The sequence below is a fragment of the Mytilus galloprovincialis genome, chromosome 11 (assembly GCF_965363235.1).
Source record: "Mytilus galloprovincialis chromosome 11, xbMytGall1.hap1.1, whole genome shotgun sequence".
NCBI lineage: Eukaryota > Metazoa > Mollusca > Bivalvia > Mytilida > Mytilidae > Mytilus > Mytilus galloprovincialis.
The window spans coordinates 45,851,263-45,870,041 of record NC_134848.1 but is presented as its reverse complement, the minus strand read 5'-3'; the positions used below and the strand labels follow the sequence as shown (position 1 = coordinate 45,870,041).

General features: G+C 30.7%; 1 protein-coding gene across 1 annotated transcript in view; it reads right to left on the bottom strand.

Annotated features, from left to right (window-relative positions):
- Positions 1–5,068: 5,068 nt before the first annotated feature.
- LOC143052253 (von Willebrand factor D and EGF domain-containing protein-like) overlaps positions 5,069–18,779 on the bottom strand; it is a 28,917-nt gene continuing 15,206 nt past the window's right edge. The window contains exons 11-20 of the mRNA XM_076225242.1: positions 17,594–17,797; positions 17,020–17,240; positions 16,413–16,716; positions 15,427–15,582; positions 14,479–14,674; positions 11,921–12,108; positions 10,435–10,689; positions 10,181–10,205; positions 9,571–9,691; positions 5,069–7,162 (exon numbers count right to left, since the gene is read on the bottom strand). Of these exons, the coding sequence (XP_076081357.1) occupies positions 6,985–7,162; positions 9,571–9,691; positions 10,181–10,205; positions 10,435–10,689; positions 11,921–12,108; positions 14,479–14,674; positions 15,427–15,582; positions 16,413–16,716; positions 17,020–17,240; positions 17,594–17,797 (1,848 nt within the window). The 3' untranslated portion in view covers positions 5,069–6,984. The remainder of the gene's footprint in view (positions 7,163–9,570; positions 9,692–10,180; positions 10,206–10,434; positions 10,690–11,920; positions 12,109–14,478; positions 14,675–15,426; positions 15,583–16,412; positions 16,717–17,019; positions 17,241–17,593; positions 17,798–18,779) is intronic.

The following is an 18,779-nucleotide window of genomic DNA, read 5'->3' as shown; positions in this document are numbered from 1 at the left end:
ATCTTTCGTATGAGTGATATTTTTCGAGGCAATTAATAAGAACTATTACATTAGCGGATCCAGGGGGAGGGGGTCCGAGTGTTTGAACCCTCCTCTTTTTGGCCGATCAATGCTTTTGAATGGGAACATATAGTTGGACCCCCCCCCCCTTTTGTCCTGAGTTGGGACCCCCCTTAAAGCTTTTAATATGGCTAGATCCGCCCCTGTATTATATGTCAGAGGAAAGACTGTGGTGCTCGCGGAGTCATATTAAGTTTTGTTGACTATTTAAATCTACATGTACATTAGCACGTAAACAAAATACAGCGCTGCTTCCCAGTTTAGTTGAATATGCCATAACATTAGTCATATAATTCAAACAAACGCGAGAAGAAAAGAGTTCTAGTATTTCACAAGCTTTTAGCATTGATTATAAATTTAATTTAAATTCCAGCATTCTTTCACGTTGAAGTCCGTGAAAGTTAGAACATACGAAAAAAGAAAATCAAACGAATTTAACATTCAAACAAACTCATAAATTTGTTGCAAGTGTTTTTCTATTATATAGACTTTTTCAAATGATTAATTTAGTTTGATTTTATTTTGTGTCGTCGATTAGTTTGTTTTCCTTCAGAAGCATATTAACAATTAAAGTTAAAACAAAAATAATAATTTATAACTAATATCTACGCTGCGTTGTCTGTTTTCAAAGTTGGCGATTATAAATCTCTAAACTTTTATCACAAAATATTATATATTAAAGTGGCAAGTGCAATTTGAGGGATCAGCGTACCAATGTGACCTCTAGCTTAAGAGAAATGTCTAATCGTTGAACTATCATTAGTTATAATGGGGTTTCCTGATGCACTTGAGCCATTAAAAATCAAATACCTTGTTACTGTAGCTTACAGTACACAGATGTATTAGTATCGTATTTCACTTCATTGATAAAACACAATATTTTGTAGCTTAGACGATTTATAATTACACAGTTTATATATCTCTGCAGATTATAATGTATTTATAGCACACATATGGAAACAGATACGCATACGTCAATGTGATTGCATCAACAATTTGTCAATAGTTGTATTTGTATGTCCTGCAATTATACTATCTAATATTTTTCGATAATTAAAATACGAATCGAATATTTCCGCTTAGCTCTCATTTAAAATTCTCCCAAACAGAGGTATGCCATGAACCATTCCCTCTCCATTTATACCGTCAGAGCATATATTTTCATCAGCAGGACTGTTAGTTACAAATAAAGTTGAGAATTAGCCTCATCCCAGGCACAGTTGTCAAGATACTACTTTTAGATCAGACAAATTCAATGCACCTTATGTCGATCCTCAGAAAATTATTAAAGTCATCAGTGATCATCAGTTAGTTCAAACATCACCCCTTTGTTGATTATTTTAAAAATGTGTTTTTTACGGTCCCTTAATACTGTTGTTTGAGTAATAATTTTTCTATAGATATCACTTTATTACTGGATTAGATAATTGTCAGTTTACATAATAAAATAAGAACATGTATGTCATGTATTAAATAAGCTTTTAATTATGATTTATATGGTATATAATTCATATTATCTAGTCCATTGTTATAATGTTGAGGGTTCTACGTTTATAAGTCCTTAAATTCTTTATTGAAAAGCACTTTACGCCCATATGAGCCCTCAGTATGAGCTTAAAACATTATACATAATATACAGTTTACATATGAAAACAATGTATATATAAAACAATGAAAAGACAACGACCCACACTACACAAAATGGATATAACTTTGTGTTTCCATTTTGTAAATGTTTTACCGAGCGAGTACTCTTCACCGAGGTAACATCCCTTCATGTTATTATATATTTTTTTCCATTGTAGTTAAGAAAACAATAAATAGATTTCATTTGTCTCCCTTGTTTTTTTTTAGAGAATCAGTTTCAAAATATAGTTATCTCCCATCTTAAATTTAGCCTGTTAGTCAAAGGGAGACAACTTTAATTTTCCACAAAAATTACGGAATTCCATAATATTATGGAGTTCGCTAAGTGCCCCGACTGATTAAAACTTGAATTATCACTTGTACTTTAACATTTCTTTAATTTATGTAGTATTTTTCCCTGTTCACCAATAAATAATTGAATAATTAGATTTGGTATATGTATGTGAGCCAATTAATGAGACAATTCTCCATCCAAGTCATAATCAGGTTGGGAACAACCCCTCAATTTTATAAATATCCTTTTTATGAGGGGTCAATATAAGTTACAATATATTTTTTTGTAAATAAAACTTTTTAGTACAAAAGACCTCATATTTTCGCAAAGAACTACATATCTATCTGGTATTAAATGGTCAAAACATGCCCAAGAATTTTGTGATATTCCTGGACTTAGGCCATGTTGTATAGTAACACTATGCAAACCCTTGGTATTTCTTCAAGTTTCTTTTTTACAACTGTAAAATGACCCCATATGTGCCCTTCTGAGGGATAATAGCAAATACAGGTCATAGTACGTACGGCAGAGCTTTGACCCAGACCAAACAGCAAGCTATAAGGGACCCCAAAATTATAAGTGTACACAATTCGAACAGGAAAACCAACGATCTAATTTATATATATACAAACGGGAAAATACCAAATAATATTTATGAACATCAACGAACGATATCTAACTGCTGAACGACAGGCCCCTGAATCAATCAGGACAGGTGCATAAACATGCAGGGGGTATGGATAGTTTTGTATCACCAGCATATTGCAGTTGAAGGCATTTCTTTCCGAAGTTCTTTAAAGTTTGTTTCTAACGAACATGTTTTGATAGGGAATCTAAGTAAGGGGAGAGGAAACCAATGTTTTGTTCTGTACAGGTATTTTCTTCTGTTTTCTATTTATATCGGAGCACTCCCATTTGGGATAAATGGGTTTCATGTTGAATCAAATATTATCACAGACATTGACACAGTGTACTTGGGTGCTTATATGTTTAAAATCGTTATAAATACATGTTAGATTGTGATTATAAAAACAAGTGCAAATATCTGTTTATAATATTTACGGTGCGGGAAATGGACACGATTACATTTCCGGATGCGGGAAGCGGGAATATAAAAAAAATAAAAAAATTCTGCTTTGAAAAAAAAAGTTGCGGGCGGGTCCGTCGAACAAGGAATTAAATTGTTGTGGCCTTGGTGGCATTTGACAGCAAATGGAGTTGAGAATGGAGAATGTGTTAATGAGACAACAATCCGACCGTAGCTCAGTGATAATGGACGTCATATTAAAATCCGAAATATATAAATGAACTAAAATTAAAAATCGTCCCTTCACGTTTGATGAATATTGTTTATCCTCTTTGTAAATCTAATTCGATTGTTGTTTTATCTAAATGTTTTGAAATGTTATAATTTTTTTTTCAATTATATATTGTATAGAAATTGACACGAGTTATCCTGTGAACGAAGGATATTTTAAATATATGTATTTACCTTATTTTGACTTTATGTTATTTACCAGTACGATAATATATTCTTATGGTTCATATAATCAGAATTAAAATATATTAATCAACATGAAACTATATCAATCAACATTAACCATGTTGATAGATTATGATATATAAATCAGAAATTTCCGACAATCAATATAGCATGTGTAAGACTTAGTTGGTGCGAAAAGGGTACAATACAATTAGCGTTAAATATATATATAAACATATAAAGAAGCCGGAATTTTTAACAGTGAGATAAAACATAAAAGGTATTTTAAACTAAGTCCCTAGTAGGAAATTCATGACGTCAAGGACTCTAGAAAACTACGGAACAAATTTTAAAATTTTGATAATATACACTCTCAGTTTGAAACAAGCATTTCCTGCAGAATCGACAAATTCGCTTTTACACTATCATAAAGAATGTATCAACTTACCAGTACAAATTTGCATTCTTAGTTATTTAAACTAACTTTTTATTAGCAATTTTAGCTGACACGTAAACTAATATATTTCTGTTTTATATGGATTTTTTCCTAAATAAGCTAACATATGAAATGTTAGAATCATATAAATTTGTTTTATGTTTTATTTTGATCTTTTAAGGAATGAGACCAAGGAAACTGTTATGTAAATGTCCAAAGAGGTTAATTAATACAAAATGGCACAACCTTGACGGAAAGAATATTACACACTCTGAGGTAAAGGAAAGGTGTTAGAAGATTTCAACAAAAATATAAAATCGGAGATCTCAGTAGACAAGAAAACTGTAACGAAGGAAGTACGAAAAAAAATATCATCGGTAAATAAAAGAACATCTTCACAATCCATTGGGTGGGGCTGCCTTGTTTTTCTGGTTATTCCAATGATTTTCTTGATTGCAATAGACATACTTAATTGCAACATTCATTTCCATGCTCGCTGTGGTAAAAAGAAACAAAACCGAGTGTCGGCAATTTCTGTTATCCAAAATCAAGAAGATAGTACAAATCCTCTGCCAGAAAATGTCGATACCACTGAGGAATGTTCTGCCAGCGGAAGTTGCAATAATCTTCATCCTGGCGCAATGGAACTTGAAACTTATAAAAAAAGGGTTGGCAACAAACAGAAAAATGGAGAAGAATGGTTTTAGATCATATAACGTGTTCTATTTGTTTAACTTCCCTTGTTATGTTTGTATTTTTAGCTCACACATTATTGTCAATACAATGGATTTCTAGGCATCTGTCATACACAGGTGAGCCATATTCAGTGTGTGTTTGCTGTATATCATACTTGTTTTTCGTTCATTGTTTTTACATTAATCAGTCCCGTTAATTTTTTCGTTTGAATTCTTTTAGATGTGGCTTTTCTTGTTGGCCTTACATAGTTGAAAACGCGTTTAGCTCATTGTTGAGAGCCCTACAGTGATATTGTTTTAAATTGCAACGTCATTTGGTCTTTGGTGAAGTGTTGTCTCGTTTGCATATATTCTTTTTTGGTTTCCAATATAACATGTATAATTTTGCCACTTAATACGGCTCTAGTATTGAAAGTAAAAAACAATAATGTTACGATGACTGATTTTTATTATTAATATAATACAGATGCAATTTTAAATATGACTTTGCCTCTCTCTCTCTGCTATCGTTGCCCCTCTTTTACAGCAGATATAATTTAATTAATACACGTAATAGATATTGAAATTTAAAAATTCGAGAAGTTTATCACATAAGATATATGTATGTGTATTTCTGCATCTATATTAACATGAAGATCTCTTTTGGGATACCTTTATTGCTTAAAACACCCGCCACCAACAACACACACTTCACCTGAAACTTATCACATCAGTAATTTCAAATGTTTGTTCTTGCAATGATCATTATTATGTATTTGTATAGTGTGCATTTTAACTATGATGATATACATTTGTACTTTCATAAACATACATTTAGTTAATTAAAAACAATGGCCTATTACTATATTAGTTTGTGTGGAATGTAATACATTGAATTAAAAAATATATACATTTTGTTATTACTATATTGTGGTAAGTATTAGTTTCATTCATTTCCGAAATAGTAAGTTGACATGATATGGTACCATTCTTCATCGATGTGAGATAACACAATATAAAATAGCATGGTATACCGTTTAACCTTTTTCATTTCCACTCTTTATTCATTCGTCTTGATTTAAGCATTGTGATTAATTAATTGAAATGTTTACTCTGAAAAACTGTTATTGCAATATTCACAATTTATTATAATCAAGTGAGATCGGATGTCTTTCTGAAAAAGCAGTAATTTGTATGACTACATCTAAGTTACATCAAAAACCAAAATACGTGTTATATTATAATAAAAGAGCAACCATTTAACTTCAAATGTTTAGAGGCGTGTGTTATGATCTTTATACCGCCGCCCCCTTTTGTAAGTTAAATGGTCGTTTCCTTATAACTGTCTCTACAACTAATGATTATGTATTGTTAATTTGTTAATTGTTAGATTAATTTTTGTTTAAAATAACAGATATAAATTCCTGTGTTCTTGATATTATTTCAACATCTAATTATATTGAATATGTTAATCTTCAAATAAGAAAATGCATGCGAAAGAGAGTTTTTTAAATTAAGGAGGCTCGAGGGTATAAAAATTTCAGAGAAAAATTAAACATTTGTTTTTTCATTACAATTTTTATTTATTAACTTTTGTAGTTGTTACTTTATCATATGGTACAAAAATTATTCAAAACAATTAATTCGTGTTGGCCCCAGATGACTTTTAAAATGTAAACATAATTGAAACAGTTCCAAATTATCTCCCTTTGGTGGAAAAATGCCATGTTTTGGCTTTAAAATTGAAATATCTCTTTTAACTCATCGGTGACCATTATTTTTTAATATAATTTTGATATATGCTGTACTTAAACTAAATTATTGTAAAATTTGAGCGATTTCTGTAATAAATTTCTTTTTTTTATTTCGATATTACCTTTATTTCCCCTATTAGTTCAACAGAAAATAATCACTTTTACAAAGATGTATGCTTCTTTCGAAGGCAGGTTGTGAGCGCAAATGAACGGTGACCCCATTTTTTTATTTCATTTATCTATTACCTATAAGATAAAGTTCATTTATAGAAAAATATAGAGAAATCCTATATAAATGATTTAGACCCGCGAACCCCCTTAAGTTAAATATACATTTTCAATTATAGTAGTTAACAGATTTTGTGATTTAATTTGTTCTTTACGAGTCGGCTGTTACTATGTATCTTCCATATGTTCCAGTGCTTGTTTTTTTTACATTTTTCAATCACGATTTTCCCTCGCATTTTCTCTGTGCCAAAATCCTAAAGAAAGGTTTCGTAGTTAATGTCACTGCATACGAAAAATATATTGGGAACGATATACGAGAAGACTCTTTTGGATAAAAACACAAACCGTTTCATCTGATGAAAATTCAGTGTAATTTGTATGAATTACTGATATAATATTGGAAAGTATTTTTCCAAAACAAAAATTCACTATGGTAAATTTTCATATTGTGGATTTTCTAATCCCAGTGAAGAGCCATCTCTTGTAAAACTTTCGGAAGACGCCAAAATGGATGAGTATTCGTGGTAATTCGATATACTGATACTCGATACTGTTTCATACTGTGCATGTGGATTCTGCTGACCAGTATTTGACAAATCATACTTTCTACAAAGAAAGAGAATACGCAGATTATCATAACAATTCATAACAAGAGTATGTCCATAGTACACGAATGCCCCATCCGCATTATCATTTTCTATAATCGGTGGACCGTGCAAATGTGATAAAAACTCTAATTTGGCATTAATGTTAGCAAGATCATATAATAGGGAACGTGTGTACTACGCTTCAAGTTGATTGGACTTCAACGTCATCAACACCTACCTCGACAAAAAACGTTAACCTAAAACTTTAACATGAAGCGGGACACACGGACGAACGGACGCACATACATGAAAACATAATGCCCATAGTTTGGGCATAAAAATTAGCAATTTTTAGAGTAAAATGATTTGACAGATCAGTACATTGTTTGAAAAAGGAAACAATATACGCCCATTAAAATCAAGTGAATAAACGTATCATAAATACCAGGATTTAAATTACATATACACGTCAGGCGCGCGTTTTGTCTACAAAAGACTCATCAGTGACGGTCGAATAAAAATGTTGAAAAGGTCAAATAAAGTACGAAGTTGAAGAGCATTGAAGACCTAAAATTCCTTAAAGTTTTGCAAAATACAGCTAATATAAAAAAGATGTGGTATGATTGCCAATGAGACAACTATCCACAAAAGACCAAAATGACATTACCAACTATAGGTCACCGTATGGCCTTCAACAATGAGCAAAGCCCATACCGCATAGTCATCAATAAAAGGCCCCGATAAATCAATGTAGAACAATTCAAACGAGAAAACTATATGCCTTATTTATGTAAAAAAATGAACGAAAAATAAATATGTAACACATAAACAAACGACAACCACTGAATTACAGGTCACTGACTTGGGACAGGTACATACATAAATAATGTGACGGGGTTAAACATGTTAGCGGGATCCCAACCCTCCCCTAACCTGGTACAGTGGTATAACAGTACAACATAAGAACGAACTATAAAAATCAGTTGAAAAAGGTTTAACTAGGTAATCTATTCCTGAAGTAGAAAAGCCTTAGTATTTCAGAAATTCAAAGTTTTGTTTATAATTATGACATATCAATGATAACCCAAGTCAACACAGAATTGCTGACTACTGGGCTGGTGATACCCTCGGGGAAATAAATCTCCACCAGTAATCGCATTGACCTAGTGGTTGTAAATAAACTTATCAGTTTGCGAAAGATTTATTCTTGCATATTGCTTGAATCCCCGGGGTTACATGAACTTATAGTTATTTTGATAAATCATTATTACACAACACTCTGCATGTTTAATTGGTGGACAACATGGCATGATTTGAGAGTTATTTATTAATCCTGTTGACATTTAGTTTATAATACGCCATGTTCTTTTGGACATGTACGTAAATATTTATATAATCATAAAAAATGTGAGGAAGTACTAAATAGGTAAACAGCAGAACAATTCATATTTAAACCAAATTGCTTAATTTGAATGTTTAGGGTATGCATGTAATGAGTCGGCCCAATTATTGTCTTTTCTATAATAATACACCCATGACACTAGATATTTTAAGTGTAAGTGTTCTTGATGAAAATAGAATTAGAAAAGCAGTTCGAGGGAACCATAATTATTGACCGTTATGCTCAGTATATATGTGCTTTGCTTAGTTGTTAGAAATTTATAAAAACAAAACACTATTTTCACTAACAGCATATTTCACTTTTTATGCACATTTTACGAGATATGGCATTGCTTTACCTAAAATATATCAAAGGTTTTAACTTATTTCACTGATCGTTTTGGAGTGGAATGTTATAATTCTAGGTTAACACATTGTCTCTCGAACATATAACAAACGATTAGATTTAGTTTTTCGAAAAAAAAATCAAAACCAACATATATTTCATGGTTTTCAATATCCGTCTTATAGAAACTAGACCGTCTAGTTTCTATTTCATTTGACTTTCCAACTATTGTTCATTGATCATCATTAATGTGTTTTGTGTTGATTTAGGTTCAAAATATAAAAACCTGGCATCTTTAATGAGTTGTCGCTAGCTTTCATATACAACATTTTCGTTCGGTATGCTTTTTTTTGTTGCACAAAATAAAATTTAAAAAAAACCTCCTGTTTCTAGAGTTGACATAAGGCAGTAAACGGTTTTCTATATATGGCAGATGGACAACAAATGTTTGGAATTATTATCTATCCAGTAAGTAATCGTCCAGGCATGATTAACGAATCCTGTTGACAGTATACATGTGAGAAGATGCGGTATGATTGATAGTGAGACAACTCTTCACAAGAGACCAAATAACACACAAATAAATAACTATATGGCATTAAAGTCAATATCACACGAATCAAATATGAATAGAAACATTTGAAATAAATTTTATCATCACATTTATCATAATGAAAAATATATCATGTATTTAATATTACCTAAAAATCAACCTCTTCTTCCCAATCACTATAATTACAATTATCAAAACGATGAAACCAGCTGCAGCCAAAGCGATGCCAAATTCTATTCCAAAGTATTCAGATGTATCGGATGTGTTGTCTGCAATATAACGTTAAGCAAATAAAAGTTAACGCATAATAAAATCCGTTTTTCAACAAAATAAAAAAAGGTTGGGGAAAGCATTTAATTGCCTACGAATTTAATAATAACGACTTCGATATATCAACCATCACTTAATTCTCTTAATTCTTTATATTCCATAACCTATTAATACTAATTTCGTGGACGATCTATTATGATAATAATTCAGTCTAAATGATCACATGACATCACCGGTTAATACATTTGAAAGAGGGTAGACATATACCAAAGGGACAGTGAAACTCAAAGATTGAACTGACAATGCCATGGCAAAAACAGAAGAAGAGAAAACAGACAAGACACACCATAGAATAGGAAAGACTTAGCAGCACGAACCCCATATAAATGATAGGAAAATTGAAAACTGATATGCCACGCAGCTACAGTTCTCTTATATTTTAATATGTCTGTATTAAATCCTCTTCTCTTTTGTAATTCTCTACTTACACTTTTTATTTTCTGGACATGTATCCTGTAAAAAAATACTATTTTTAAAACTTGGTAAGTACATATGTTTAGATAAATAAAAAGAAACCACACACACATTTTGTTATAGCCGAGATGTTTTCATATTTTGTTTTATATATTATATTTGAACAATCTTTATTACAATACTAATACTTGGCATTAAAAATAATAATACTCAAACGACATACATCAATGTATTCATGTTTACCTTAAAAGTATAAGCATGTACTTACCACTTCATTGCATTCAAATGTTGTACTGTTGCATGTATAACATCTTGCATCAAAGATAATAACAGTCAATTCTTCCGTGAATTCATGTCCATTATTTGACACACTTATAAAGTATCCAGATGCAACATATTCTTCGGCAACTGAACGGGTTTTCCTTGACTCTGGTAAGTAACAATACATCAAAAAGGAACTTGAGTAAGTACCTGGGTTCGTAAAGTTTTCGGTCTCGACTGAATACGAACTGTTTTCACCAACCTTTTAAATGTAGAAAAATATATAGATATTCTGTATTTTTCAAATCGTTGGATCATATCATTACATATCAAGTTTTACAAAAATAGAATAGAAATAACGAAAAGAAGTAATTCTTCCTGTATCCTCTTTCATTTCATTTCAAAATCGATCGTTGGTTGGGCTGTTGGTCAGAATGGGAATGTTAACTATTATACCTCTTGTTGCTGAATGCTTACAACAACTCTTTTATGGGGTCCTATGAGTGGTCTGTTGAAAGGCTAAATGTATGTATTTCATTTTCCTTTTATTTTCCAATCCTTTATGCGTGACAACCTCCTATTGCTAGACCCTATTATATAGGATCTATAACCTAGATACTATGCCATAAGTTTTTGTTCATTTTCATATCAGATATTTGATCCCGATGTATTGCTGAAGGAACTTATCATTGCATGCCGAAAATGCAAAACACTATAAAAATATCAAAGAGAGTATCATTTGATGCTTGATATGAACAAGAGACATGACGAATGTCATATCTTGACAAGGAACTGCATTCTTTATCCATCTCGTAGTGTTTGTGCTCGATGTATTCATTGTTTGTACACTATTTTGGTAAGGTTCTCAAGATGCAAACTTGACGATATCCTATTATTTTTCTTTCTGTTTCTTTGAGGTGAGGAAAAGCAAATAAAAATTCTTTACTCTTCAATAATGCTAAGTGTGTATTCGAGAAGCAATGCAAACAATTTGAATGTATGTTGTGAGTACGAGAACGGGGACAGTATCGCCAAATTGTTTAATCGAAGCATTAAATTCTATATAACAAATCTACAAAATATGACACCAACAAATGAACAGGTAATAATGAACGATACCAAAGTGCAGATTGTTAAATTGCTGATATGATTCAAGTTGTCCTATGATACTGTATTTAAACACACATTGCGTCATTTTGTATTCAAGGAGTAAATTCTTTTTGTCAACCATTATAAAGGTATTCTTATTTTGACTATATTTGTAATGGTGATTTTTTAGAACTAACATAACACTGTGTCTGGAGGCGTTTTTCGATATTGTCATGACAAGAAAAATAAGAATTCTATAAATGATGCTGCTTATAAAAAGAAAATTAGTAGATATCAATTACTTGGTATATTTTCTTGTGCTTATATGGGTCTTTCTGACTCTATGATTAAGGTAAACCTTCTTTTGATTGTATAATGTATTTGGTGGATTATTTCATACTTACATAGAAACTTCTGAATTTGCATGTCAAATTAGCAGGAATAAAGTCTATACCGGGTACAGTAAATTTGCTGCATGCTTTGACAGATCTATCACAATGATCGGCAAAGGCTTTTGCAATCAGACGTGGCTGTTTATTAATACCGAGTGAACAATCTTCACCATACGTCCTTTCGTTACAAATACATTTTCCTATCAGAATGCAAAACAAAATAAGGTATACCGGTTAATCAAGACAAAACAAATTTGAAGTGTTGCTTTTTCTTCAGTTTCTATATTGTGTTATGTGTACTATTGTTTGTCTTTTTAGCCATGGCGTTGTCAGTTTAATTTCGAGTTATAAGTTTGACTGTCCCTCCGGTATCTTTCGTCCCTCTTTTGTCAAAACAATATGTATTGTTTATCAATAAACTAACCATACTGACACAAATTCTTTATCAATATTGAATACATTTGAAAATAGGATGTTTGAACATTGCTTGCGAAATTAAACATGATAAATCAATCACATAATTTATAGTGTAACTGACATTCTTCATCAATTTTAACTTGAATTTTATTTTAGACCAGTTAGCATTGCTTTCATATCAAACTTTAAAAAACTTTATTTTGTGATGGTCGCAGTTACTGTAAATGGTTCCTTAGTACGGTATATATCAATTATTTTTATCGTTGTAGTTATACTAATGTATATGTTATCGTACAACAATAAGCTCGATCAACAATGATTATGATTTATTCTCTGATGTCATCTTAAAAAATACTTAGGGCGCTGCTGAAATGGTAAAGAATTATGTAAAAACCATATACAGTATACATGTATCTTTCCTTAGCACGGATCCTCGTAGTATTTGTTTTCTGTAATATTTGTTTGTTTTGATCTATTAGAGGAATCGGGTGTTGTACACATATTTTTATTATTCCGTTAGTTCTCACAGTTTCTATACACTTTATGTGTTTAGATATCTATCATTGAAGACTGGCAATTGCCTTGATGTGTTTAATTGTTAAATGTGAATAACTATCTCAAATGTGTTCATCTCACATATTCTTTTTTCTTGTATTTTACAACAAGAGGTTAAACATTAACTGCATGTATTTTAACATTTAAACACGAAAATAAAACCGCTTTAAAATCATTGATTTCAAATAATTAAAAACACTATGTTCAAATATATTTTCATAAAGTCACTTTGTAGTATGAGAATTAAGTTTAATCTTACTTACACTATTCATATGAAAAGTGTTTCTAAGTTAATATTTATATATTTGAGAACATATGCAAATCTTTACTATAAGAGTATTTTGAGAAAATAAATTTATCTTCGAATATTATTCTATTCAATGCCAATAATGTTGATAAAAATAAATCTAATAATATATGATTTCGATGCTGCAAACATTTAATTTAAACTTCGTGATAAACATGAACGTAACAAACACTGACTGTGATGTACACGGGTTTTAAGATTAGATATAGTTTATATCTAAATTTGAAATTATGAAAATATGTACCTATTTTATTCTACAACCAATGTATAAATGACGTTTTATTTGCTACCTGTGAACATTACCGTTCAAAGCAGTTCTTAATTTTGAGTTCGTTGTGGTAAAGTGTTAAGTGTATATATTATCTAACTAAAACGAAAGTGGTATCTTCCTTAATATAAACTCAAAAAATTATAAAGTTAAAAGCATTCATGTAACCTTGAATAATTATAGTAGGGCTAATAGTATTGATAACAATAACAATAATGACAGCATTAATAGTATTGATAAAATTACGCAATATTATAGTATTTTTGACTGAGTGTTTCATATTAACCACGTATCAATTCAGTCGGATTGGGTGGAAGTAACGAAATGTAGCTGTATTTGCCCGCGACGTAGCCAGTGAACAATACTGCTTATAGATACCCAAAACTACTTCTCGAGGACTTAATACAAGTTTTATATGAATAAGGTTATCAAAGGTAACACGCTATAACTTGATTCGTCCGACGCGCGTTTCGTCTATATGAGACTCATCAGCAACGATCGAATCAAGCCAAACAAGTATGAAGTTGAAGATAATATTGAAAATTGACATAGGGAATGTGTCAAACGCACTCTTCATAGATACCACGATTAAATTGTATTTACGCCAGACGCGCGTTTCGTCTACAAAAGACTCATCTGTGACGCTCGAATCAGTTTAAAAAGTCAAATAGCCAACAACTGACCGATCACAGAGCCGAGCATTGAGGATAAAATTGACATTAGCCAATGATCAACAACTACTGAATGAAATATTATAAGTCGATAAAACTTTGTGTAAAACACTTTTTAAAAAAACGTGTACAAAAGACTTTGTTTATAATATTTGCATGCATTGGTTTAATAATGGTGATAAAATTAAAAATGTCAACAAATATGACTTTAACTGTAATATGACTTTAACTGTAATATGACTTTAACTGTAATATGACTTTAACTGTAATATGACCATAACTGTATTATGACTGTAACTGTAATATGACTTCAACTGTAATATGACTTGAAAAAAATGTAAGACAGACAAACCTTCAGTGCAATATCCCTTTCCAGAACAATTTCTTGGACATGTAGACTCAGCAATAACTGTAAATATATTTTTTGATTCTCCTGTAGGGCTGTGAGTTATTTTGTCTGTAAGGTTTTCAAATTTTTTGGCATCATTCAAGCACATGGTCTCAAAGTTTCTGATATTGGAATATAAAAATATGTCTGATCCTGTTATCTAAAAAGAATAAAATAAAATGGACTTTCCAACATATAATAAGTACTTATTATTAAAAATTATATAGATGGAACAGACCTGAATCATAGAAAAGTGTTATCACTATTTTCTTCTGAGTAAAAATAGATAGTTCTTATTTATTAGGTTTTTCAATGAATAATAAATAAACATGTATTCATAAAAGTTTGAAGAGTTCATTATCACACTTCAACAAATAAATTTGAACCAACATTAAAGACGATGTCATTACAAAATCCTATCTTACTTTTATTGTAATGAACAAGTTCCTGCATACATAAAGTGTTAGGTGAAGTAAGGACATATTGCTTTTCATTGTTTATTTATTTGACATAGTGTTTCCTGAAAATGGTGTCCAATAAATAGAATACTTTATCTAAAGTTGCTTGCGTGTTAAACACTGGACTATTTTTTCATTTATTTATTTATTTACTTACTTATGAAAAAGGGAAATACAAAGTGAAAAGAGAATTAATTAATTAAATAAAATTATCAATATAATAAATTATATTATACTCAATAAACACCTTAGTGTAACTAGTCCACACTTGTTCTAATTAAATAAGGGCAAACGAAATTAAACAGCCTATTTAAAACTATTTAGTAAATAGTCCGCTTATTTGACAACTTTAATGACAGTTAACGGTAAACATGAAACTAATAAAATTGAGAATAGAAACAGGGACCAAAGAGCAGAATACAGGCTAAGATCAGTCAAAGCTTAAAATTATTACCTTCATGTCGCTGACACACTGGTCTATGTAGTTAACGGACTGTACAGTTGGGACATACGCTTTACATATTTCAAAGGCCGGTAACATGTTAAATGCATTTTCACATTTTTGCCTGGCAATTTCTTCCGTCAGTCCATTCCTCCAAACTGCAGGTTGCTATGAAAAGTCATTATAATTCGTTACATTTTACCTCTAAAAATTCATGCATTTTGCAGTAACGGTGTCAAAACCCTACTGCCAGGGATAATATAAATGGGTGAGAGAAAATAATAATCCCTCTACACAAAATATGCAATACAACAACCAGCATATGTTTTTAATCAGTTACTGTATTAAACACACAGTGAAATTTAGCATTTTTATATATATTTATCCTTTTTCAATTCAACTTTAAAAATATATAAAACTGTTTTTGTGTGTTTTATTTCTAACAATTTCCAATGTTAAAACCTCAAAACACAACTCGTGTTTATAAAAGACAACCAGTTATGGAATCTTTTAATATTTTGATTGTGTTCCCGGTTAAATTCCTGTTTTACACATCGACAGACATGTGCTTCAAAAACTTTAGATTTTTTTCATTAAGAAAGTTTCAAAACAGAACTATCAGAACAATTCAGATTGAAAAGAAATCAATATGTCAAACACCTGTGTCAAGTAGAAATACTTGATTTCATCATTTGGGATATGTTTAAAATATTAATGATTTTTTTTTATCAATTTCTATGGTTGTCGAAGAAAAAACAATAAGCTAAAGAACAATTCATTAATCTTGTTATTAACAGATGAACAGGATAATGATTACGTTTCATTGACTTATGCAAAATTGTATCCGTTAACATAATTATATTAAGTATTAAAACAAACAATGTATCCTAAAATTGAGAATTGAAATGGGGAATTTGTCAATGTATCCTGCATGTTCTTTTCGTTGACATCCTAACAAAATTTTGGATGATATCAGTATAATAAAAAAAGATATTCACTTCATCGACTTCCATTTGTTCATCATCCATCATGTCATACATTGGTGGCGCCTCATCTTCCTCCTCCAGCGACCTTTTTTGCCTGTGATTTGATGTAATGCAGGATGCATGGTATATTGTTGTTGATGTTTCTATTTGCCTACATGCTTCCATGCGGCTACTTAACCTACACTTAAAATTCGGTTTTGACGTTTGTCCGTGTATTGACGCATTTGCATCACAGGTGCAATATTCTTGCACTTTGTAGTTCAATATTGGCAATCTTGTTGGATCGAAAAACGTTTCTGTCGAATTATTTTCTATTCTAAAAATATAATTGACCATTATTGTCTTTTGGGTTTGTGTAAGAATAATAATGTCAAAACTCAAATTGGAGATTATCAAATAGAAAAAGTGAAAGACATAAACCCGACAACCTTATGACAAATAAAAGTCGATAAAAGTCATCCAAGAACAGTTCATAAAATATTAAATATACATGTTATAGAAAAAAAAAGGAAACTGCTTACATGGTGACATCTGTCGCGCCGATAATGGCAAGAAAGATGAACATACATTGCGTTTGTAACAAATGAAACATTATATGGAAGCATAGTATGTGACTCACCGCCAAGATTTAACGAATTGCCTTAGATCATGTTTTGAATCTAAGCTGTTTTCTCTGGTTAAAAAGTCGTCCGTAGGATTGTTATTGTATCGACCACAGAGTCCAGTTGTTAGGTCGATATCGAGTTTTGAAGGTGTAATTTCAATTAAGCTTAAGAAGGTAAATGTAGAATCGAAATCGTGTCTGTTTATGAAGACGACAGTTCCAGAAGGAAAAGTTATCTGAAAATTCATTACAAACAATCAAAAATTAATTATTAGTTACTCTTGAAATGGAATAGAATAGCATTTTACTCGTGCATCAATAATTAGCTTATTGAAAGACTAACTTAACAATACTATCTAAATGAAATATTTGCCCTGAAAATATGAAATATATGTTTTAAAAAAATGCAGATCTTGAAATAAACAAAACGATTAAATAAAGATAATTATAAGATTTTGTTTTAAACATAAAGTTTTGTATATAACAATAATAATGCACTATTTAAACATATACATTGATAAATGACATTAAAACATGAAAGCAATTACATATTTTAATTACATCTTACAATGTTGACAATATAACTAACTTTAAATTTTTTATCTGTATCTTCGGTCACAACAAGGTTTTGATCGTCGCATATTCTTGAGGTTATGTACCGGTTTGTTTTTCTTTTAGATAAAATTCCTGTTTCGCAGAAATTAGCAATGAATATGCTATCAGCACTTCGTACAGCCACACCACAGTTGCATAGTCCTACTCTGTGCATACAGTGAGAGAAATATACGTTCACCTAAGAGGATAAAATAAAAAAAGACGTAGTGTTACCATTTAAAAAACCAATGACAATGAAAATACATAAATTACTGATCAAAACTAGAAATATCGTAATTCGATATACAGAAAAAAAACACGTTATTACGCCCTATGTAAAAAAATAACCTACACGACACGATTTTCCTGGAATTGGCTTTCCATATATGCTTGGAAAATTAACCAGAAAGCTGAACGTCTTATCAAATTATTCAAAACGAAATATGTTGATAAGATTATTTTTGGAAAAGTTTAAAAAAAAATAAAAAAAAAAAAATAGAAAATTATTTTACATCATGTTTTAACATTATAGCGATTTACTTCCTCAGATATTTTTTTTTAACGAACATTTTTAGACTCATAACACATCTTTTTGTTAACAAAGATTAACCATAAAATTAATAATATGTCGACAGATTTTGAAAATGACTAAATATCAATGGAATCAATCTGAATCAAACTTTCATCGATTTCATCATTTTACAAACTGTGTAACTACTTAAACCTGGAACGTAGACGTAATAAATGGTATAAACTCCATTGAATGAATGCAACTGTCTTTTGCTAACGAATTTACACCAATACAGATGAGTGGAAAGAACAAGTTAAAAGTTGGTAAAAATGTTGCTACCCATGAAAACAAAATACTAACATAAATACCTCCTACTGCTCAAACAAATTCAAACAAATGATAACAACTTTCATGGAACAGGAATTTTCTCACGCAAAAAATGGGGAATTGAACCTGGTAACCACTCACTTGTATGACAATTGCATAAAATTCTATTATATTGTCAAAACAACACTTGGTATAATGAGCTTTTTACAAACATTTCAGTGTTGTAAGATTAAATCAATTTAGTTTGAAAAATAAGTAAGATAACAAACTCCAAGATAAATTTAGAACAGCAGACTCAAAATTTCAAAACATCTAACGAACGGAAAACGACTTTCATACTCCT